The sequence below is a fragment of the Nicotiana tomentosiformis genome, chromosome 11 (genome assembly GCF_000390325.3).
Source record: "Nicotiana tomentosiformis chromosome 11, ASM39032v3, whole genome shotgun sequence".
Lineage (NCBI taxonomy): Eukaryota > Viridiplantae > Streptophyta > Magnoliopsida > Solanales > Solanaceae > Nicotiana > Nicotiana tomentosiformis.
This window is the reverse complement of record NC_090822.1, coordinates 103,384,804-103,410,542: the sequence shown is the minus strand read 5'-3', so window position 1 is coordinate 103,410,542 and position 25,739 is coordinate 103,384,804. Positions and strand designations below refer to the sequence as shown.

Genomic DNA, 25,739 nt, shown 5'->3' with positions numbered 1-25,739 from the left:
TCCTGAAAGTATTTTTTCTTTGACAAAGTGACAGTCGATCTCAATGTGATTAGTCCTTTCATGGAACACCGGATTTGACGCAATATGAAGAGCAGCTTAGTTATGACACACTAGTTTCATCTTGCTGATTTCTCCGAACTTTAACTCCTTGAGCAGCTGCTTGACCCAAACTAACTCACACGTCGCCATAGCCATGGCTCGATATTCGGTTTCGGCGCTAGATCGAGCAACTACATTTTGTTTCTTGCTCTTCCACGAGACCAAGTTACCTCCTACTATAACACAATATCCAGACGTAGAACGTCTATCAAAAGGTGATCCTGCCCAATCAGCATTTGTGTACCCAACAATTTGCTCGTGGCCTCGATCCTCGAATAGTAATCCTTTGCCTGGAGCTGACTTTATATAACCGAAGAATGCGAACAACTGCATCCCAGTGACTGTCACAGGGAGAATCCATAAACTGACTTACAACACTCACTGGAAAAGAAATGTCATGTCTAGTCACTGTGAGGTAATTCAATTTGCCAACCAACCTCCTATATCTCGTAGGGTCTCTAAGAGGCTCCCCTGTCCAGGCAGAAGCTTAGCATTCGGATCCATAGGAGAGTCAATAGGTCTGCAACCCATCATTCCAGTCTCCTCAAGAATGTCTAAGGCATACTTCCGCTGTGAAATAACAATACCTGAGCTAGACTGAGCGACCTCAATACCTAGAAAATACTTCAATCTGCCCAGATCCTTAGTCTGGAAGTGCTGAAAGAGATGTTGCTTCAGATTAGTAATATCATCCTGATCATTGCCAATAATAACAATATCATCAATATAAATCACTAGATAAATACACAGATTAGGAACAGAATGCCGATAAAACACAGAGTGATCAGCCTCACTACGAGTCATGCCGAACTCCTGAATAATTGTGTTGAACTTACCAAATCAAGCTCGAGGGGACTGTTTCAAACCATATAGTGACCTGCGCAATCTGCACACACAACCATTAAACTCCCCTTGAGCAACAAAACCAGGTGGTTGCTCCATATAAACTTTTTCCTCAAAATCACTGTAGAGAAAAGCATTCTTAATGTCTAACTGATAAAGAGGCCAATGACGTACAACAGCCATGGACAAAAAGAGACGAACAGATGCTACTTTTGCCACGGGAGAGAAAGTATCACTATAATCAAGCCCAAAAATCTGAGTATATCCTTTTGCAACAAGACGAGCCTTAAGCTGGTCAACCTGGCCATCCGGGCCGACTTTGACTGTATAAACCCAACGACAACCAACTGTAGACTTACCTGCAAGAAGAGGAACAAGCTCCCAAGTGCCACTCCCATGTAAAGCAGACATCTCATCAATCATAGCATGTCGCCATCTTGGATGAGATAGTGCCTCACCTGTAGACTTAGGGATAGAAACAGTGGACAAAGAAGATATAAAAGCATAATGAGGTGACGACACGCGATGATAACTTAAACCGACATAGTGGGGATTAGGATTAAGTGTGGATCGTACACCTTTGCGGAGTGCAATTGGTTGACTAAGAGGAGACAAGTCCACAGTAGGTGCAGAATCTGATGCGGGGCGTGAATCACCTGAGCCTGATGCTGGATGTGGACGACGATGATAAGTCAAGAGTGGTGGAGCTGCAGAAGGTTAAACTGGATTACGTGGAGGAACTGGAGCTATAGGTGGTGGAGCTACAACTGAAGTTATAGGTGGTGAAACTGGAGCTATAGGTGGTGGAGCCGTAGATGGTGGAGCTGGAGTGACTGAATTTCCAAAAGATGAAACTGATAGTACCTCAGAAATATCTAAGTGATGACCTGAACCTGTGAAGTATGATTGGGTTTCAAAGAAGGTAACATCAGCGGACATAAGGTACCGCTGGAGGTCAGGAGAGTAGCATCAATATCCCTTTTGTGTTCTCGAGAAATCTAGAAATACGCATTTAAGAGCACGAGGAGCTAACTTATCTGTTCCTGGAGTAAGGTTATAGAACAAAACAAGTGTTTCCAAAGATACAGGGTGGAAGAGAGAACAAAGGTAAGTGGAAAAACATGACAGAGAATGGAACTTGGTTCTGGATAGCTGAAGATGGCATACGATTAATAAGATAGCAAGATGTAAGAATTGCATTCCCCAAAAATGCAACGGAGCATGAGATTGTATGAGTAAGGTACGAGCAGTTTCAATAAGATGTCTATTCTTTCTTTCAGCAACCTTATTTTGTTGAGATGTGTACGGACAAGATATTTGATGAATAATCCCATGAGATTTCATAAACTGATGAAATGGGGAAGACAAATACTCTCGAGCATTATCACTACGAAATGTGCGAATAAAAATCCCAAATTGATTTTGAATTTCAGCGTGGAAGGTCTGGAAAATAGAAAACAGCTCAGATCGATTTTTTATCAGAAATATCCAAGTGCACCTGGAATAATCATTAATTAAACTGATAAAGTAGCAGAATCTCAATGTGGAACTGACCCGACTAGGACCCCAAACATCTGAATGGACTAAAGTAAAAGGTGACTCTGCTCGATTATCAAGACGCCGAGGGAAATGGAAGCGAGTATGCTTACCGAGCTGACATGATTCACACTCTAGAGCTGACAAGTGAGATAAACCATATACCATTTTCTGAAGTTTTGACAAACTGGGATGTCCCAACCGTTTATGTAATAAATCTGGTGAATCAGTAACAGGAAAAGTTGTAGAAGGAAGACAAGATGTGAGTCCATATGATTTAGCAAGGATAAGGTAATAAAGTCCGTTTGATTCACGCCCGGTACCAATGATCCGTCCTGTAGTGCGTTCCTGTATAAAAACATGGTCATCAAAAAATAAAACAGCGCATTTAAGTGATTTCGCTAAGCGACTAACAGCAATGAGATTAAAAGGACTATTGGGAACATAAAGGACTGAATCTAAAGGTAAGGAAGGAAGTGGGTTTGCTTGACCTATTGCAGTTGCCATGGTTTGAGACCCATTGGCCATTGTGACTTTTGGAAGAGATTGAGAATACAAAATAGTAATGAAAAGAGATTTGTTACCAGAAATATGATCTGATGCACCTAAATCAATGACCCAAGACTCAGGATGAAGATTGGGAGAAACAAGTCACGGTATTACCTGTTTGAACAACAGAAGCTATCTCAGAAAATGTCTGTTTACATGCTTTATACTGAAAGAACTCAATATAATCTGCTAAAGAAACCATCCGACTATTCAAAGCATCGGTTACCATGTCGCTACGAGATGTCTGCTTATATGCTTTGTACTAAAGGAACTCAATATAATCTGCTAAAGAAACCATCTGACTATTCAAAGCATCGGTTCCCATGTCGCTATAATTTGTCGTAGTAGGGTTAACTTGAAATAGTGGAAATAAGTAACTCCGGCGAGAAAACAGAAGAAATAGCTTGAAAACACTGTTTACAGCAGAAAAACAGAACATTGTTCTGCGCCGAAAACACTGTTCATGCTGGAAACATTATAGCTTGCCGAAATCTACTGTAGCTGACGGGTAAACTCAAAGTGGTCGGAATGAAACAAAACCAGTGAGGGTAGGATCGGAATTACCAGGCGATCCTACTGTTCAACTGGAACTTTTTCAAAATCTGGCCGGAACAGTACTCACGCGCCGGCGTGTCGATCAGATCTCACCGGAAAAATTTTTCTTTTCCAGGCACGTGAGGGCGCGTGGACGTGTGTTTTCCGGTGGGGTTGACTGGGGTTTGGTCGCCTGAGCCTGGGGAGTCTTGTGGTGGTGTTGATTTTTGCACAACACCAACAGAAAGTGATTTTCTTACGGACAGCCTTCTAAGTCGCCGGAAAATTGCACGGCGAAGGGGTCTTTCTTCCGGAAGTCCCTGGAATGATGCACAGCGACGGGTTTCTCACTAATGCTCTGATACCATGTGAGAAAGCACGGGAGAAAATATGTTATTGATATTGGATGATAAATACAATACAAGAGGTCCCTATTTATAGCTATACACTACAAGGATATATTACTCCTCTTCCAATGTGGGACAAGACTACACTATACATATCTGTAAACTAACACTGTGGAACATTGTTTAGGCTGAAGAAACTATACACTATCAGCCCACAGACTGAAAAAATAAAAACGATAAGGATTAAGATAATGGAAATTAACCTATGCTCATTTATTATTCTCTGTAGACTCCTCTCCGCTTCCTTGATGTGCCTGACATAATCCACCTAAATAGGAGTCAAAATACAAAAAGGATAAAAATGAGATCAAAGCAAAAACATTATTAATTGAATGTTATTTTGAAAGAACAATGACCTTACCTTAAAACTAATACCTTCCTTTTGTGTGATAGGCTGACCAGACAATGTTTGGCAAGCTTCATAATAATGTCTTTCAAGAATGTGTGGTGATAATTCCTTGTTTTGAAATGGATTAACAACCACGACATGTATCATCTTGGACGAAGGAAAATATCCCACATAAATGGCTCGTCCATCGGACAAGCTGAAATGTAATTCAGATATCAAATGTTAATTCTTAATAACTAGCACGATCTACACTTATGCAGACTTAAACATTGGTGTGACCAAATCTAGATGATACAAAATTGGTGGCGAAAATGGATATTGGATTTCAGAAAAAGCAACATGCCTGCAATTGAAGTGAGAACAATTAATATCATTCTAGCAAACCCCTTTATTAATACCAGCGATGAACTCCATGTTTGCTTACACCTACGTGAAAATTCGAGAGTTGGTTATTTAAAGTAAAATGTTAAGGCTCTGATTATGTTGCATTTGAATTAGAAAAAGCGTGGATTTTGGTTTAGTGTTTTGAGAACAAGGGTCCTATTTTGAACCACAAATGTATAGATGTGAGTGTTTGGATTTAGTTTTGGTTGAATTAGTTTTGGGTTTGTTTTGGGAGGACGTTCTGGAAGAATTGGGTTTGGTTTCTCTTCTAAAAGCAAATGAGAGTGTATGGATTTAGTTTTGGTTGAACTAGCTTCAAGTTTGTTTAGACAGAAAAGGTATTGGTCGTCTTTTTGGAAAATGCCACTAAACCCTAAAGCATGTGAGACAATGAAGTAATGTTTTTATTGATAGTCCCCTTAGTTGCAGTATGGTAACACTTTAGAAGCTTTTTTGAGGTTAGAAGTGAATGGGGAGCATCTGGCAGTGCATTATTAGCTGGTGGCTCACTGAAAACAAAAATCCTCTCCATAAAAAGAAACAATCGGTTTATTAATGGTAAGCACCAGGCAGTGCATTATTAGCTGGTGGCACTGAATTTATATTTACTAATTTTTAAATAAGATAAATACACACATTCAAATGCTGAGAAAACAAACAATCTTAACTAAGAAATACTCAGATTTAGAGATAATATCTTAATAATTCGATAGATATTCATATTCAAACATCTTAATCTTCAAAATGAAACAACCACTTAGATGCCATTAATTTGAGGAGCAGCACAAGGATTCCTCTTTTTCCCCGCAGGAGAAAAGCATAGGCGACCCTACTATATTTGAACTCTAGTGATGAGGTAAATGCCAGCTAGCCAAAAGGACAATGATCAATGGAAAAAGACATGTAAGTAATTGCATACTTGGATCCAAAAGGTATCTTTGATAGATAGAAGAGAAGGCAAAAGTTAGGTCAAAACAATTAGCATACATTGCGCCAAATGACAAATCCCACTAGGACTTGCAATATTCAGAGAAAACTGAATGAGCCAACATTAAACAAAATAAATTATAATACGACAGGTAAAATACAATCCCACTACCTCTGCACCAAAAACGAAGCAAATTAACTCTATTTTCATGCTTGCAGTTGAAATCCTTATCCCTTAACATTCAATGTGGTCTGACTAAGAAATGGGATAATCAATCCAAGAAACAAGCCAAATAGATAAGCCGTAAGTAATACCCAAGTAATTTACATCAGAAGTGAGCAAAGTAAGGCAGCACCTCAGAACCCAAGTAGATTAATGCAGACAAATTTGGACATCAATGATTTTGGTACTTCCGAGCAATATTTATGTATTAGAGCACTATTTGCTTGATGTAATTCTTAGCAGGAAAGAGTTTGGCAAGTGAATGGGTTTTACCTGGTAGTTTACGAGTAATCATGTCTATAGAGTACCAACAGTCAACCACGGGTAATTTTAGTTTAAGTTTGAGATTTACAGAAATACCTCAGAATTTGGGATTTGGAACCCGGATGCTTACTATCAGAATAATATGCAAAGAGGATATTTTTAATACGTGGAGAGAATTTTATTTTTTTTTGTTACGGTCAAGTGAAAATATATTCAAAGATTTAATTTTGGTGAAACAGAACTGTTATATCTATCCTCGTAAGACAGTGTCACCCACCAACATGCTTCCTCTATAGAACAAGTCTTTACCATGCACGTTGAATTAAACATAATGTATCATGATTCATCATAAGCACATAAAATATCAAACTTGAAATGGAAACTTTTAGTTGTAGTTTTTAGCAGGTATATACTAGAATGAAAGGGGAGCCTAACTTGCCTGTGATATAAGTAGAAGAAAGTTATTGACTGGTCCAAATACGGGCACTCAGTGGTTGTCTTCATATGCAGCTCACTCAAACTCCAACCATCTTGTGGATTCCTTTTTTTAGCTGCTTTATCAACTTTACAAACACAACCCGTCTGGAGAATAGCACTGAACTCCAATGGAACCTTTGTTTCATATATTCCCTGATCAAACAATCTCGTAAGCCATGTCGCAGCATTTATAGACAGATATTCAACGTTCGACCAGAAGAGTAAGAGTTAAAGAGAAATGCTTTTTCAGCAAAACGTGTCACAATATGAAACATATAAATCTAACATATGGGGTTTATATTCACACACACACACACTTTGCTGACTGAAAATTGGAGTGCATAGGAAAAAATAAATACTAAATCTTAGAAACCCAATGAAAGTGGAAGTATATCTACACCTTGGGAATTACTACTCAGGTATTAAGGCTGATATAAGCAAAGGGGAAGATCCACCACTTTATATTGCATGCATGTTTTGTCCATGAAAAGACTGTCTCTGCATAAAGTATTGTGCTACTGCTATCATGGTTCTCATCTAGTAACAACTTAAAATTATGTTACTAGTAAAGATAATTTACATGGGATCTTCTCCTCATCTAGAAAAAGGAAGTTTTATTGACAAATAGGAAGAAGATAAAAGGGTTCTCCATGTGAAAAATAATTAAGCTGGTAATATTATCCTATTTTGCCCCCAGGGCTTTGGTCTAGTGGTGAGAGAGCAACTCCTGATGTAGGATAGGCTCACATTACAGGTTCAAAACCTGCCACGGACAAAAGCCCTGTATTTAAGTGGAGAAGGGTAGAAGGGCGGGCCCATTATCCGCCGAGTTACGAACCTTGCGCCACTTTCACTCGGGAATTTCTCGGTTATCAAAAAATATATCATCCTATTTCAACAGCCAAAAGCATATCTATTTATTGGTTCTACAAAACCTGGTGCTCTATGAGGACCAAATACATCATAGACATCTCAAGTACAGAGAAGGCGCTGGTTAAATGAAAATGAAAATTTGATGTTCTTCATTCTTTACTTTGTAATCTTTTTTAGGTCTTGGTTAGAAAATTGGTTGTTCTTGGTGAAAACATGTCTTAACGATCTTTTTCTTTTAGTTTTTTATCTCTTTCACCGATGTAAGGAAAAATCACACAACTATATTTTTTGTTTTTCGCTTAAAGAAATGTCAAATTAATGATATACAATTCATAAATTAAGTATAGAGTAATGGAAGACTTCACATCTTTTTTTGGGGGGGTGGGGGTTAATAAGTGTAAAGACTTCCCATAACATATAGTGTTGATAATTCATGACTTATTTTCTTGAGATCTATGATTTTCCATACTTAAATCTAATTTTATAGAAATAAATTGGTACCAAGAAAAAATAAATATTTGAGACCAAATTGTACCAATTAACACCAGACTTGGCACAGTATTTAAAATTCTGTTACGACATGAAAGTGCAAATGCACTTGAATTTAGGAATTTTGTCTTAGCTTTCATATTCAGATATTGCCCATTACGTTACTAGTTCATTCTACAGATCATCTATTCGGGCTGTGTTGCACTTAATAATTTTTAAGGAGATTCAAGAAAAAAAGTATGATGTTTCAAGTTTTGTTTTTTGGGTAATTATGATGTTTCAAGTTTATCAATATACATATTTTGAATTGGATCTACACCCACACTCTTTTTATTGTCAATTCATTATATTCCGCTTTTCAGTACATCCTCTTAATAAAAGAGTAATACAAATATAAAACAAATATGAAGTAAAACTAGGTCATGCATAAAAAAATCTCAAGCTACAGATTTCAAGTTTTTGAATATAGAAAGGCAAAAGAAAGATCAAGAGCAGGAAATTCAAGAACATTATTCCAGAGAATAACATGTATGAGCAATTGCCCAATCAAAACCATTATTAACAGTAGATTTAGTATACAATGGATCCAATTTTTAAAACAAAATGGAACGAAAAACACCTGTTGTATCATATAAAAGAACTTGATATCAAAAGTAAAATTCTGGTTACATTTGTGATTGCCATTTACGACTGAAGAACATGCATGCAAGCATGTTCAGGTTTATGAATAACACAGAACTTTCGGCAAAAGGCATGCTAACCTCCACTTCTGGATCAGCAAGGTGAGCTGCTAGCTTTTTGCTCTCCGACTTGAATTGATCCTCATCAATAATAACCTAGTAAAAAACAGCAAAAGTGCAATGAGAGAACCTAGAACCTTTGCAGCCAAGCATATTAAAAGATGACCAGAACTGATTATGATCAATGTACCTCAATTAAATTGTAGCTATGGCGTCCATGAGGAAGAATCTTGTTGACACGTCTTCCAGGAAATTCCTCTGTTATAGGAGCTTTGGAGTTGAGGTAAAACACTCGGGGGATAGTTACTGAAATTTTGTGCATGACTCCTTCCACAACTACCCATGCAAAAAATTGTCCATGCTGTGAAGTAGGCTCAAGCTGAACTATCTGAAGGAAAAGCAAATTACATAAGCACCAATGGAAGAAATGGATTCAGCAGAATGCTCATTAAAATCATATGAGCAACATCACCTGCCAGTGACTTCGTGTGAGAGCTAATTCATGTCGCTCAAAGTAGGAATTAACCCCAGTTCTACCCTGGTGTTTGTGGTTTACCATGTGATGAGACAATTCAGTACTGCCATTAACATGGTTTACTGTCCTTGAGGTATCCAACCTAACAAACACCAAGTACATCATCATAAGAACAAGCAATGATGCACCACAGAGAGTTCAATCGAAAAAGAGATGTTGAAATATTCGAATCTGAATATATGTTGTGCCTGATTTGACTTATTTGTGCGTATTTAAGGAGATATTTAACAGAGTCCAAGACAACAATAATGAAAGTTGTACAGCGATGTGATATTCCTTATTGTTTGCATAACGAGGTCCTGCAGTAGGTGTGACCTGTGAGAAATGTGATGTTATGAATGATGTAGGTAAGAGGCTTCCTCCACCCATAAATGGAGGTCATTCTTCCTTCATATTTAACCGAGTCCTCAATTGAGAAAATTTCTTTCCCATGCTCTATGGGACTGCGGCATAGTAATTGTTTTGTTGTAGTTGTACTCTATTCTTATGGTATGTTCTCATGGTACCAAAGCACTATGAAGAAATAACCCCAATTCTCTGTGTGTTCCAGGGACCTTGTCAAAACTCTGTCCCTGCTCTTTCTAGTGCCTGTAGAATTCTTTTCCACTTAATTTTGCTTTTCTATGACTATTAGATTTCTGTCACCACATCCTTTCTAGTGACTATATTATCTCGCTACTGTTCACTATTCTGTGCACTATCCCGAGCATTATTCTGGCGAACATTATTTAGCCGACAATGTATTTTTGCTTGGGCGATTGCATCTATATTCTATTTTTTCATCTGCATTAGATTAGTCGTCAGCAGAGGAAACTTCTAAGGATGGTACATTTATTTTTTAAATCAAAATCTCAATCTTCCATTATGTCTAAAATTGTCATTCATTTTGGAACAATTAGAGAATGTGTATAGATTTCTTGGTCAATTCCAGTAAGTCCTGATTCTTCTTGCTCTCTTGCTCTAGATGTTACCTGATCCTGCACTTTCAATAGTAGATTCAGGTGCTGGCGATCACGTGACTTGCCTTTCACATTTTTTTTTCACTTACACTTCTTACTCTGTCATTCTAACATTTGCAAACAAATCGATCCTTAGCTTCTATTGCAGGAAAAGGTTTAATTATTGTTTCTGACACCTTAACGCTGCATTTGGTTTATATGTTCCTAAACTTCTTGAAAATTGTTCTTTGTTAGCAAAATCTCGAGACATTCATATAGTATGACCAAATTCTCCCCTTCTCGCTACAAATTTTAGGATGCAACTTTGGGGAAGACAATAAAACACTAGACACACTGACCAACTCCACTACTTGGATGTTGATGTATCTTTGGAATGGACCTACTCAAACTTCTGGAAGTATTTCTTTCTAGATAAAGATGAATTTATGTTTTGGCACTATAGGCTTGGCCACCCTTATTTCTTCTACTAAGGTATGTCACTTATACATATTGAAGATGAGGATAATTCAAGTTTTCATTCTGATAGTTGCCAACTAACACCATCATTCTACTTATCTTTCCTTACCTTACAAAAACAATCCCAACTTTTTCTATAACAAAAGAATTCATTTTTACAGCTCCAAAACTCGGTGGATAATAAGGCACATCCCTCTAACCTTCTCAACTTAAATACCAAACTTAGTGCACCAGTCAGGATTCAAACCCCCACGACGTGTGCCTACCACATATTTTGCATTGTACTACATTTACCGTTAAACCAAAGCCCTGGAAGCATCTCAACTTTTTTTTCTACTCCATAGTGACATTTCGGGAACTCCTAAAGTAAAAAAGAAAGATGCTAATCATTGTTCCGCAAATGATGATAATCAGTGGCATTCGTATTTGATTTCTTTTGTTAATTCCTTCATCTGCAGAAAAAAGAAATTTTGAAAATGGCCCAGTTTATGGCAGACTACAGACACGTCAAATTATGAACTTTATGAGGAAAAGCAAAGTAAACCACATTTAATTCTCATGCAGGCATAAACAAAAAGGACTTTTCTAATGAGGGGCAGCATGGTCCTCAGCAACAGCCCTGCAGTTTGTCCCATCAAACCAGAATGAATTAGAACCAGTTACTGGTAAGCATGTGCAGTTTCAACAGCCTTTATGGTGAACCGTTCTCAGGTAGCAGTCCTATCCCATGAAGCTCAAATTCTAATGCCCAATGAAATCTCCTTTTTAGGCTAGTCTAGTAACTATAATTATTGGGCTGCTGCATTAGTTTTCTTCCGCGCATAGTTTGACAGTTGACACATTGTGCGAGTTATAGTATATAGAAATTGCCTCACTTCCTATGCTTGATTTTTATATATCAGTAATCGCAATAAATATGCTATATTTTGGAAAACTACTCCTTCTTATAGAGATAAGCATACCTTCGGCGTTTCCTCTCCTCACGAATCTCTTTCCATTTTCTCTTTTTTTGCTGTAGCCATCCATGATAATCTACATTCCTGTCAATATCTTCCACAGCAGCAATTTCTTGTGAAGGTAACATCTTGCATAGACTGCTAGCATGACCACTTTGTTGTTGATTGTCCACTTGATCACTAGTGTTTACCGGATGTTCTTTGTTGACTCCATGACGATGTACAACAGGCCTCGGACCATATATAGACGATTTACCACTGTGTCTAAAGTCTTCCAGGTCTTCAATATTTTGCTGATTTTTAGAATTTTTACTGGGCACTGCATCATCTCTGTTCACTGAGCTGAAGATATCATTTAATTTTCGTTGGCGAAATCTGTCTTCTTTTTCACGAACCTTCTTATGCAGCCAATCAGGATGAACCACCCTTGGCACAGGGTTTGAAACCTGAAAGATCCAGAATTATGTAATGGAAGTTGCAAATGTCCACATCTTACATAAGATTAGACAGATAACACATACCTTCTGCATTGCAGCAGGAATTGTGATAATCTTCTGGATTGCTGAACTAAGCCGTTGCTTGTAATAAGACCAATCAATAATGGAACGTATTCCAACTTCTGATGATATTTTGCACCACTTTTTGACATAGAACCTCATGATATCTGGATAGCCAAATGTATAAGCAAATAATGCTCTTTGTGTAAGGTAAAAGATAAATTCTAGCAAGTCGATACAAAACTTTACCAGCATTAGTTTCAAATATTGCAACAGGAATAGCACGTTCACTTACTGGGGTTCCCTGCACATATAAGACAACCGTAAAATTAACTGAAGAAACAGATTAGCCAAATTTATGGCAAGTAAGAGACATCACAGTACAAAAACTAAAATTTTATAGGGTAGGTACTCTAGCTCTTTAAAGCCAGTTCACTCTCAATCCGGGAGTCAACTGCATGCATGAACTACCTTTTCAAACAGAAATGATAGGAATGCCTTCAAAATATAAAATGCCTTCTATAATTTCTTCCAAATTTAGGATAATCTATCATATCAATATAACCTTTAGTGGCCCTAGTTTTAAAATTTTCTTTCTGTTCCCCCAATATTCACATTGGACAAACTTATTCCAAGTGTAGAAACATCACCACCTGGGAAAGAATAGTATCAGAACATCCAGTTTGTGAATGATGCACTATAGAGGAGCTAACAACAAAGCTGAGGAATATTCATAAGCAAGTGAAGTAGCAAAAATGGCATGTAAATAAGCTCAAGAAACCAAGCATGTTCGCAGAGAAATTTACTCTTGTAGTAGAGTTTTGCTCTTGAACCAACAACTTATGTCAACAATCCAAAAAATGTTATATGAGCCAGTTATTTGGTCCTTAGTAAGGCTTTCAAGTTATGATAAACCAGTACAGCTTCAGATAACAAAGGTTCCAGTAAATGTAAGTCAATCGCTTGATGATGTCAAATGAAGAAACATGACAAATTTATAGATGAATACAGAAAACTAATTATCACTGTCATGGAACACCTAGAGGGAAAGAATTTTTTAGCGTTTCAGAAGGGGCATATCGTAGCATATTTCCTGGCCAAGACGAGGATTATAATATGAATTGACCACAACTTGTCCAAAAGAACTATTTCAGAAGTTAGAGACATCTTAACAGGACTCATCCAAATGAGAAAAGAATAATGAAGCTAAGAGCAAAGTATTCCATCTTTGATAAAGAACATAGCCAAGCAGCCCTTTCTGGTTTTTACTCGGCTTTCCGCACCAACTTCCTGGATGTGTTTCCATTTCCCTTCACAGTATTACAGTGAACGTAAAAGGCAACACCAAATAAAAGTCATGACAATATCTTCATTACTTGATTTCATAATTGACGAGGAAACACAAGTTGATAGCTTTGAATACAAGAGGGGTACCAAACTAAGATCAAACAGGTATACCTTTGGCTCACATGCAACAATATACTGACAACGCAACCCTTTATCTTTGACCATTGCATCCCCCAGAAAATCAGCAAGCCTTTTTGCTGTGGTTACTGCACATGACTTTTGCTCACCATAATCGGCTAGAGACTTGCTCATTGTGCTTGATTCAGATATATAATCAAGCAACTCACTGTCCGCAATATCATTGCCTTGATTCTGGAGAAACAATAGATTTATAACTGCAACTATGATAAATTTTAACAAATGCCACTATGATCGCATTTGCATAATAAGTTGTAGTTATACATGGCAGGCTTGAAATTAAGAACATCACAACAGTTTACTCGGATAAATCTTCACTTACATCAAGCAGGTCAAGCCACCGATCCGCAACTGAAGCAACTACTGAATAGCATTCCTCTAAGGTTGATCCATGAAGGAACTTATCAAAAAGCTCAGCCTGCATATGTTTTTACCCAAGAACCAATTCATATGAAAACAAAAAAACTCAACGAAGCAAATAGAAGCATCTATTTCAAATATCAGAGCGGAGAATGCCGTTATTCCTCATCTTCCAACAATGATAGACAAATCCAATGGACAATTAGGTGTAGATTAATATTATCTAGTAATCACCGAAACATTCAGTAGTACTGATATGGGAGATCCTAATTGACCGCATTATTCAAGATTGAGCGAATGGGTCGTAGTAGCTTTGATAATCAAATTATCTCCTTATCTCCTATGCTTCTCATTCTTGTTATAGAAGCGTTGAGCAGAATGATGCATAGAGCTGTGGTGGCGGATTATTGAGGGGTTTCACTGGTGCAGTTGGGGGAAATAGGAGCATCAAGGTTTCACGTCTTTTGTTTGCCGATAACGCCTTGGTTTTTTGTGATGCTGACAGGGATCAACTGGAACACTTGGGACAGGTGCTAACATGGTTTCAGGTCGTGTAGGGCTAAAGATCAACCTCAAAAGTGTTGGAGGATGTAGCAGATTTAGCACAGGTTTTGAATTGCAAAATTGGGGCGCTTCCCACTCTCTACCTTGGCTTGCCACAAGGTGCTTCACATAAAGATCAAACAGCTTGGAACCCGGTACTAGAAAGGGCTGAGAAGAGGCTCGCTGGTTAGCAGAAAAGATATGTGTCCAAAGGTGGAAAGTAAGTACTTACGAGCACATTATCGAGCATTTCCACATATTTTATGTCCTTGTTGTAGGCACCAGCTAGTATCACCGGAATGTTGGAAGACTTTAAGGAAATGTTCTATCTGATTTGTCAGATGGAGCAAGTTAGTTTCACTTGGTGAGGCGGGAGACAGTCACCTCTCCAAGTGTTGGACTGGTCTTGAGTTAAAGATCTAAGGGTTTTCAATAAGGCCTTACTAGGAAAGTGGTCATGGAGATTCGAGACAGGAAAATGCTTTTTGGAGGGAGGTGGTAGCTGGTAAATGCGGGGTGTTGGAAGGGGGATGGAGGACAGAGAAAGTCGCTATGCTTTATGGTTGCGGGTTGTGGAGAAACATATTGAAGGGATGGGAAAAGTTTACTGAAAATGTATTTTTTCAGGTTGGGAATGGAAGGAGGGTTAGTTTTGGGGACAAAGGTAGTGTGGGACAACACTTTGAGCAGTATGTTTCCTAACATTTTAAAGTATATCATGCCAGAAGGAGATGACAGTCCAACGTGCCAGAAGGATACATGATGGAGTTAGTGTTTTGGGACTTGAGATTTAAGAGAAACTTTCAGGATGGGAGGTGGGGAAGTTCCAAAGCCTGATTGAGTTACTTCATAAACAAAGTCCACAACAGGATAGTCACGATGCATGGAGGTGGGGTTTGGGGAATAATGCTGTGTTCTAAGTTAAATCTTATTATGGAAAGCTTCAGCCTAGGAAGGAGGTTGCTTTTCCGAATAGTTCGATTTGGATAATGAAGGATCCAAGAAAGGTATGCTTTTTCACTTGGTTAGCAGCAAGAAGAGTAATCTTGACGGCTGAGAACCTGAGGAACACGAAGATTGCTTATGTCAGTTGGTGCTTCATGTGTAAGGGTTCGGGGAAGGTGTTGATCACCTCCTTAGTCATTGTTCAATTGCATTGAGGTTATGGTGGGAGATACTAAATTGGTTTGGTTTATCTTGGGTGATGTCGGGCATGGTAAAAGATGCGATTTCAATTGGAATTATGGTAGAAGAAGGAGAAGCAGGGCGTGGAAGCTTACACCGCTGGCTCTTTTGAGGGTCGTTTGGAGGGAAAGAAATAGGAGAGGTTTTTAGGGTGTCGAGATGAATTTTGTTCAGTTGAGAAGTACTTTTTTATCCCTTATTTCTTTTTGGTGCACCCATAAGATTCACGAGTGTATAGATGATTGGGAGTCGTTCGTAGAAAACAATCTCTTTTTGTAAAGTTTTCTACTTTTTGGTATACTTCTTGTATACGGGCATGTTTTTCTTGTCCATAATATTAATAAAATTTATTATTTTATTCAAAAAAAAATCAAATTATGCTAAGCGATGGAATACTAAAGAGACAATCTCACAGGATAAGAGCTCCATAAAAAGGTGCTTCAACATTAAATTAGTTGTTAAAGGCAAGAGTGGCTAGAAGCCCCCAGGGCCTAGCTCAAGTGGCAAAGGGTGGTGGATTTGTGTCTTAGGTCACAGGTTCAAGCCCCCACACCATGCAAAGCAAAGCCTGGTATTTAAGTGGAGAAGGGTAGAGGGGCGGGCCCATTATCCACCGAGTTTCGAAAGCTGCGGTTAGTCCAAAGGATCGGCCCCAGACAGATTTCTCGATCATCAAAAAAAAAAAAAAAGGCAAGAGTGGCTAGAATGCTCACACGGTTTAATAGAGTACAATCAAATAGAAAAGGGCAAACTGTTAACCAATACATAAAAAGCCATCCGGATATAATGGCAAGAGTAGTAGCTTTTTTGGTTTAGAATAAATTATGAGCAACAGTAGATGAAATGGTCCTAACTTCCTCACTCGCCTAGACTAATTCCACCGAATAATTGCCACCTCCCACCAGCAACAAGTATCAGGTAACTCTGTCCACCAAGGCTTGACAGATGAGAAGAAATCCCCTAGTGTGTTTGCCTATGCTGGGATTTGAACCTGAAACCTCATAGTTCTCACCCACTTCATTGACTACTAGGTCACTCCATTGGGTGCTACATGCAACAAGTCACCAAAACCTCCAACAAAGCAAAAATTTATCTGTAGATAACAGAAATTTTCATTTTAAGTGTCCACAATAATGGAGTAGATAGGTTATTGTCTCCTTATATGGTCTTGGGTAATGCTCACGTCATGAGCTAGCTTTTGAGGTTGAGTTAAGCTCAAAGTCCATTTCTTATTACGGGATGCACACGTTGTCAATCCTCCGTGATAAACCCAAAAACAAAAGGGACAAAACAGAGCCACAATTCACGACACGTTCTCCCAATTTGTCCCAAAACCCTTCTAAACAATATTCACTAGTTTTTTCAGGTAAGCCAGTAAATCCATCTGTTGACCAGCTTAAATGTAGGGAAGAATCATATTTTAATTAATAGCTTGATTGTAGGAAGATTGTACCATAATTAGCTTAACTGAATATTCTATCATTATTCTCTCTTTTCTTTCCTAGAATAACTGTAGGACTTTTGTATAATTTGAGGTGAGATGTAAAATACACAAGAAATACAGAGAAGTTTTCTTCTTCTAGAATTTGACATGGTATCAGAGTCATTGTTACCTTTTTGAGGTGAGTTATCTCCCTCTGCAGCGCTAGGGTTCCTTTTGTATCAAAGAGGGCGAGTTTTTCTCCCTCCTAGTGGTTGTCCGCAACTTAGACCCTTTCTCATTAGTGTTTTTTTCAAAGACCAACACCACCATAAGCCTCATCTTGCACCGGCGACCAAACTCCAGCAAATAGCTTCGTCAAAGACCGCCTCATGCGCTTACACGCGCCACCAATAGTGTGAACTCCGGCGACGTATCTATCCCACGTGCCGGCGCATAGACCTTTTTCCATTAACTTTTTCTGTAAATTTTTTTTCTTACTGGGATTATGTCAGAATAGCCAATGGCTCCATAATTCATGTCTCTGGAATAAATTTTATTTTCTGTACACCTGATATTATATTATAATTCGTTCTTCATGTACTTGAGTTTCCTGTTAACTTATTATCTGTAAGCACCATCACAAAAAACTTTAGGTATTGTCAAGTTCTTTCCTGATCGTTGTGTTTTTCAAGAACTTTAAACAGGGAAGATTGGCAGTGGTAGATTGCATGATGACTTATATTGGATTGATTAACTCGAGACTTTGATCAGTCTTTTTTAGGAAATAAGGTTGCCAACCAAGAAATAATACAGTGACTTAGAGGGTTGGGGCACCCATCAATTTTTGCTTTGAAGAAGTTCTACCCTAGTTTGTTTTCCAGAACTGAGTTTGAATCTTTGTCTTGTAATGCTTGTGAATTTGCAAGCATACTAGAAATTTTTATCCGTTAAGTGATACTAAAAGTACAATTCCTTTTTTGACTATTCATTCTAATGTATAGGGTCCTACTCAAACATTTTCTTTGTCTGGTAGTCAATGATTTGTTACTTTTAAAGATTGTTGCACTAGAATGACTTGGTTGTATTTGTTAAAGACCAAAAGTGAAGTTTTCTCGTGCTATCAGTCATTTTATAAGATGATTAGTACTCAATTTGAGGCAGTGAGAATGCACGGGAGAAAAATCTATTTATTAACAATAATACAATGAGCCCTATATATAAAACATAGGGCAAAGGTTCAAATATGCACTTGTACTATACGAAATTGAGCATTTGCCTTTCATTAATATTTTAGCTCAAATATGCCATTACCGTCACATAGTTGGTCCATATATACCCTTAGAGTTACACAGTTGGCCCATATATGCCCTTTTCGAAACGGAATTCACCCAAACTAATTAGCTCTTTCGTTAATTGTATTAAATTGTATTACAAACACCATTTCCTTTTTATTAGTACTTTTTTTTACCTTTCTCTTTTCTTTGCTCTTTTTTCTTTTCTTCTCTTTTTTTTTTCCTTTTTCTTTCTCCCTTATCTGTTTCCTCCACTACTGATGTCTTCTCCATTTTCGTCACCAATTTCATTTGAAAAAACTCATGAATTCCAATTACTAAGAAAATTCTCCCATAAGGTAATCAAGTTCCAATTTCACTGGCCCTCTAAATAAACGAAATTAAATTATTTCAAAAATGATGGTTTAAACTTTAAAATAATAAAAATATCTCAACCTTTAACAATACTCAAAAGACCAAAATATTAAATTTTTTCCAGAAAAATAATTTAATGATTAAAAGCCTAGAGTGCAAGTTGTAGTGTTATAAATTTGAGTTGTTAGCCTTTTTTAGTCTTTTTTAAGCTCGACATTTTCTATTTTTTTTTTATTAACTATGAAAATTAGGGGTGTACATGGAACGGGTTGGTTCGATTTTTATCAAAACCAAACCAAACCAATTATATCGGTTTGGATTATTCGGTTTTGTTGGATTTTTCGGGTTTTTTTGTTACATAAATATTATTTCAATCTTACTTTGTTAAATATTTTAGAACTAAATATATGTTCAGTAAAAATTAAAAAATTGACAAACATATGATCTGTAAAAATATTCTTATGGGAGAATTTTCTTAGTAATTGGAATTCATGAGTTTTGTCAAGTTAAATTGATGACGAAAATGGAAAAGACATCAGTAATGGAGGAAATCGGATAAGGGAGAAAGAAAAAGGAATTAAAAAAAAGAAAAAGAAAAGATAAATAAAAAAAAGTACTAATATAAAGAAAATAGTGTTTGTAATACACTTTAATACAATTAATAAAAGAGCTAATTAGTTTAGGTGGATTCCGTTTCGAAAAGGGCATATATGGGCCAACTGTGTAACTCTAAGGGCATATATGGACCAACTATGTGACGGTAAGGGCATATTTGAGCTAAAGTATTAAAGAAGGGCAAATGTGCTCAATTTCGTATAGTACAAGGGCAAATTTGGACCTTTTTCCGTAAAACATATTATACTCCTCTTACATATGAGACTAGGACATATTCTACTCCTACTACATATAGGACTAGGATTATTTACACATAACCATCTAACATTCCCCCTTAAGCTGGTACATAAAAATCATATGTACCGAGCTTGTTACATATGTAACTAATACGAGGACCAGTGAGGGACTTGGTGAAAATATCTGCAAGTTGATCATTCGACTTCATACTACAAAATAGGTTCTAAAACACCACCAGAAAACAGAAACCTTTTCTGGAAATTACTGTTCACCTTGGGAAATCATTGTTCACGTCGGAAAAAATGCACTATTCACGCCAAAAAAAATAAAAGTTGTCACAATTTGATGTACTTTATATGGGTAGGCTCGGAATCACTGGACGACTAAGTTGTCCTGAAGAAGTTTTGTCAAAAAATGGTCGGAATGGCTCACAGGAGCCGGAAAGTTATTGTAGCTCGCCGGAACCCTAGTTCTGGCGGCGCGTGGAGGCGCGTAAGAGACTTTCTACCGGAGCGATTGATTGGGGTTTTGTCACCTGACTTTTCCGAACAAGATGGTAGTGTTGGTTTTCGCACAACAGTTACCGATGAGGAGATAACGCAAATCAATCTTGAGTCGCCAACCGAAAAAACGCACGGTGACTGACTTTTTTGTTCCAATGGACTGGAATTTCTAGGGTTTGGTCGCACAAGGGTTTTAAATCTGATGGTGGTACTGGTATATGGACAGTACCACTGTAGCAGTGATGAACCCTGGGAACAAGACGAAGTTGCCCGAAAATTGCACGGCGACGAGATCTTTCTTCCCGGATGTCGCTGGAATGACGCACAACGATAATTTTCTCACTGAAGCTCTGATACCATGGGAGAAAAATCTATTTATTAACAATGATACAATGAGCCCTATATATAATACATATTCTACTCCTATTACATATGAGTAGGACATATTTTACTCCTACTACATATGGGACTAAGATTATTTTCACACAACTATCTAAAGAGGCTAAGATAAAAATTTTGGAAACTAACAACGGCACAAAATACCTTTCGAGAATATGAGCCTTATTTCAATATTATGAGGAAGATATGATTCTCCCAAGTTCCACTATTGAAACCACTACCACTGTGGAAAATAAAATTGGAGAAAGAATTCAGGGGGAGACTATTAGGCGTTTGGAAAGGCTTGATGTGAAAACTTACTCAAGCAGAAATAGAGTAGGAGAAGTCATCATGCAATCTGCCGAAGTTGAATCTTCTTCTAATGGTGAGTTATCTACATTTAACGAGGTCCGGGGAAGGGTAGAACCACAAGGGTCTATTGGCTACAAACGGGTCTTCACTATGAAGCACAAAACTGACAGCTCAATTGGAAGATTCAAAGTAAAACTGGTGACTAAGGGATTCACTCAAACTTATAGAGTGGATTATCAAGAGACATATGCCCATGTTGCTAAAATGAACACTATCAGAATTCTTTTGTCTTGTACAACTATCTTGATCGCGACTTACAATAGTTTGATGTGAAGAACACACTTCTTCATGGAGATTTCGAAGAAGAGGTGTACATGGAGATTCCTCCTGGATTTGATACTGATCAAAGTCAAGGAAAAGTAGGCATATTGACGGAAGCCTTGTACGGACTAAAGCAGTCCCCTAAAACTTGGTTTGACAGATTCTGCAAAGCAATGATCTCATTGGGCTACCAACAAAGCAATGATGATCACACCCTCTTTATAAAAAATCAAAAGGGTAAACTCACTCTTCTAATAGTTTATGTTGATGACATAGTAATGACAGGAGATGATCCAGTTGAAGAAGTTGAAGAAGCTGTTGGCATAGGAATTTCAAATCAAGAATCTAGGAAAATTGCATTACTTCTTGGAATTGAGGTTGCTAGATCAAAAAGAGGAATCTTTATTTCTCAAAGGAAGTATATTCTTGATTCTCTTGAAAGGAACCGGTATGACAGGTTGCAAACCGGCAGAATCGCCCATTGAAAGTTATCACAAGTTACAAAGTGAAACTAGAGAGTCAGTTGATAAAGAAAGATATCAAAGACTGGATTCAGTAGTCAACCTGGTGAGTCAGTTCATGCATGATCCTCGAGACCCTCATATGCAAGTTGTCCTTCACATTTTACAGTATTTGAAGTCTGCTCTCGAAAAAGGTATGCTTTTCTCCGAACATGGTCACCTCTAGATAGAAGCCTTGACAGACGCGGATTGGGCTGGATCTCTATTGTAAACTCGTAGGAGGAAACTTGGTTACTTAGAGAAGCAAGAAGCAAAGTGTAGTTGCCAGATAAAGTGCAGAGGAAAAATATAAAGTTGTTGCCCAAGGTGTCAGTGAACTTTTGTGGTTACAAAAGCTACTACAGGAATTGAGATTGTTTGAAAAGGGGAAACTTTCTTTGAATTGTGATAACAAGGCTGCCATTAGCATAGATCATAATCCAGTCCAGCATGACCGAACAAAGCATGTTGAAATTGATCGACACTTCATCAAAGAGAAAGTCACGAGTGGTGTCTTGAGTTTGTGCCAAGTATCATCAGAAAAGCAGCTAGCTGATGTGTTTACCAAAGGTCTCAACAAACGGGCTTTCCATACACTCATTTGCAAGCTGGGCATGTACTACATCTTTGCACCAACTTGAGGGGGGGTGTTGACCAGCTTAATTGTAGGAGAAGAATCATATTTTAATTAATAGCTTGATTGTAGGAAGATTGTATCATAATTAGCTTAACTGAATATTCTGTCATTATTCACTTTTATTTTATTTCCTAGAATAGTTGTAGGACTTCTGCATAAAGACAAGTTTGAGGTGAGATGTAAAATACACAAGAAATACAGAGAAGTCTTCTTCTTCTTCTTGAATTTAACACCATCTAATACCAAGCAATGGGAAGACCAATGCCTAAAAATACTAACTCACAAGGCAATGTGAAAGAATCACATGATTTTAGATGTAAACAACCAGCAGACATGAATTCTTAGCACAGTAGAAAAGATCGATTTTAACTAGTTTTTCTTTGTTACTTTTCTTCTCAACATCTAAAGTCACTCATTTATCTAACATGGTATAACCTAGGACTTCTATATAAAAAAAGAAGGGAATTAAAGTCCCTTTGAATCCTAATTTTGAGCCCAAAAAAGAAAAACCCAAGAAAAGACGTCACAAGATTTGCCATAACAAATAAGTCAACTACGGAAAGAACTACATCGGTAGTACATCAGTACACATTGTACCAATTGGCAGTTGATATAGACCATGGTCAAAAAGTTTAATATGAGCTACTCAAAATCAAGATTACCATATGTTACCCCTACAAATGCATACGTAAAGTCATTTTGAGAAACAGTACTCTGGTATGGGGTTCCATAAATTAGCAAGTTGAGTTACCTAGATATTTGTCTCATCAACTGTTAGAAAATATTTTGCCAGAGAATAACTGAGAAAGTCACAACCTAATAATTTGCATATTACTACACCATTTTCCCAAACACTGAGCATTGATTGCTGACCCATTTTATATCTTAAAGTTCCTCTGAATTTCAAAAAGAAAAAAAAAAAGAACTACATTTTAGATGAGTTACTTCAAATATCCTGGTGGTATCATTTAAAGAAGCCTACTCCAAGTATTCTACATGTTAAAATAAGGAGTAAATGCTGTCCCCTTATCATTCCGCAAACCGAACTAATTAACATTGCTCTAGATGAACAGATCTATCAGATTCAAATATATGTATGTTAAAGGGTCTCAGAATCTGACAGCTGCAACATAACAACAAAAGAAAATGGAATCTATGCTGAATCAGGAAACGGCTGGAATCAGAAACTAAAACAACATGAAGGCTGGATGTTGCTTTCTCTTTTTTACAGCAATTGGTGACAAGTGAATGGACACAATAACTGAGAAAACGATTTCAGAAAGTATATAAGAGAGGAAATAACAACTTATACTCGAAAGAAAAGGATAAGTTGGGTATTCAACAAATGAAGAGAGTACCTGGAAAACTTTGATGAGCTTTAGCTCACCTCTACGTTTAATCTCAAAACCTTTAAGCTCAGCAAGTGTACCATCATCGTTGAAAACTGCATAGCGCTTCTTAATCAGAATACCTTCTTCCTTGGAAGCAGGAAGAATCATTGCCTGCTTGCAGAAGAACAAATTAGAAGGATGATCAACATAGTTATCATGCCTTAGTTTTTTCTTTTTTGAAATTGGTAAGTTAATGTTCTAGTGAGTTATCATGCCTTATTAAACAGCAGAACGTTCCAAAAAGGGATGACAAAATGAACACTGAAGTTTGTTTAAAGATAAGTGCTAGGTGTTTGTGCTTCACCTTATATGGTCCATCGACTTCAAACTCAATTGAGCATTCACTGTGTGTTGTATACGTCTTATTGATGGGGTCCTTCAGAGTCTGAGATATGGAAGAACACAATAATTTCTTTTATACAGTAGAAAACGATGTTTCTAGTTTCTTTAAGGTTACAACACAAATAATAACAGTCATGCAAGAACCATCTGAAAGTGAAACAAGCAAAGTACAGGACCAGTGTCCCCTCAAACCTGGTACTGATCATTGGTGTTGTTTCTTGCCACATCAACATTCAGCATAACACAAGGATAGGAGATCGTCACCTTCTTTTTGGGATCTCTGAAATACATATCCATAATCATCATGATATCCAGTATCACAGCAGAGAAAAATTACCATTCTTAATATAAAGGATATACCTTTACAAAAAAGAATTTATCTTCGAAAATAAATATATACACACGGATTACAAGAATAGAAGAAAGGGTGATAGTAATAACACTTGAAAAAACAATGCATCTTAAGAACTAAATCATACTTTGTCTTGAATGTATAATTCTCAGGAAAAGAGCCTGGTAATGCACACCAGATACCATCTGTGTCTAATTCGAGGGGTTTTCCAATTTTTTCAACCAATAACCGAGCATTCTGAATGATTTTTGCGCCCGTATATGTAACAACTCCAGCCATCTCCATTGAGTACCACCTTGCACCCCTGAAGAAGGGGAAAGGAAACTTTGTAGTGACATTGCCTGAAGAAATATATTGCTACATAGAACAGCACAGGACAGTGTGCTGAGAAATAGCAAATAAACATACTTTCGCATGACATAACCATAAAAGGAATTCAAAATGCATTTATGAGCCAGCTGCAATGAATCGTATAGAACTACCATGTCCTGTGAAAATCAATGAAAATGTAGATCGATTAGTGATATATAACATTATTTATACTCATCAAAACCAGAGTGAGCTCAACTAGTAGAAAGACACATGAATGCACCTGTGCTTCTTGAATTTTTATGGAATTTCCACTAGCCTTTGCTTCAGACAGCTTACCCTTCCAAGCTTTATTAAGCCCTTTGTATTCATATCGCCTATCTCGGAAACTTTTAATAGAAAACAAAAATTCATATGAGAAAACTTGGGAACAGCTGAAAAATTCCAAACTGATGGTGTCATAGTACAGCAAGTCAAAATACTATAGATGAACAAACGATACATAACCAGGTCTTACCTCCGTACGGTGTCAACATAGAAAGGATTTTCTCGCATGCAGATCCCTGCTTCTCGAAGTTCTGTGACCGGCTTTTCCAGGACTCTTTTATATGCCTAAGAAAATAGAAAGAAATGGACCATTCAATTGTGCTAGAAAAGGAAGTGAAAGTAAGATCGCACACCAAACTCAGCACTTACCTTTTGACAGTATTTCTTTAAGCGGTCCTTCAGCTTTGCTTGTTGATCTGCTTTAGGCAAATCAAGAAAAGACTTTGATCGTTGACCATCTCCTACTTCGACAAGTTCAGACTCGAGCTGCCTCTTTATGTGGTAATAATCACTGATATTTGGTATAAACAAAATTTCAAGTTTCAGTAGCAATCCATATAAAGTTGCCTATTTTGTAATAGATGACTAAAAAGTTTACCTTCTCTTTGCCATGTACGTTTCACCACGCCAAACCCATTCAAGCTTCCGGAGACACTTTTTGCCAGGACGATTAAAGTCGCATGCAGTGCATATCTCATCTGAAACTATTGATGGTGGCTGATGGAATCAAGTAACTAAAGTTAATTTAAAATGGTTACCAAATATAAAATGCACAC

At 37.5% G+C, this 25,739-nt stretch overlaps 1 protein-coding gene across 1 annotated transcript in view; it reads right to left on the bottom strand.

The window, feature by feature from the left end:
* LOC104119602 (DNA polymerase epsilon catalytic subunit A) overlaps positions 1-25,739 on the bottom strand; it is a 47,800-nt gene that overhangs the window by 7,318 nt on the left and 14,743 nt on the right. The window contains exons 16-35 of the mRNA XM_009631154.4: positions 25,562-25,680; positions 25,333-25,474; positions 25,154-25,248; positions 24,920-25,025; positions 24,736-24,815; positions 24,455-24,631; positions 24,168-24,255; positions 23,938-24,018; positions 23,601-23,744; positions 13,905-14,000; positions 13,556-13,756; positions 12,347-12,401; positions 12,122-12,264; positions 11,607-12,046; positions 9,167-9,311; positions 8,885-9,082; positions 8,716-8,790; positions 6,555-6,745; positions 4,330-4,513; positions 4,172-4,236 (exon numbers count right to left, since the gene is read on the bottom strand). Of these exons, the coding sequence (XP_009629449.1) occupies positions 4,172-4,236; positions 4,330-4,513; positions 6,555-6,745; positions 8,716-8,790; positions 8,885-9,082; positions 9,167-9,311; positions 11,607-12,046; positions 12,122-12,264; positions 12,347-12,401; positions 13,556-13,756; positions 13,905-14,000; positions 23,601-23,744; positions 23,938-24,018; positions 24,168-24,255; positions 24,455-24,631; positions 24,736-24,815; positions 24,920-25,025; positions 25,154-25,248; positions 25,333-25,474; positions 25,562-25,680 (2,825 nt within the window). The remainder of the gene's footprint in view (positions 1-4,171; positions 4,237-4,329; positions 4,514-6,554; positions 6,746-8,715; positions 8,791-8,884; positions 9,083-9,166; positions 9,312-11,606; positions 12,047-12,121; positions 12,265-12,346; positions 12,402-13,555; positions 13,757-13,904; positions 14,001-23,600; positions 23,745-23,937; positions 24,019-24,167; positions 24,256-24,454; positions 24,632-24,735; positions 24,816-24,919; positions 25,026-25,153; positions 25,249-25,332; positions 25,475-25,561; positions 25,681-25,739) is intronic.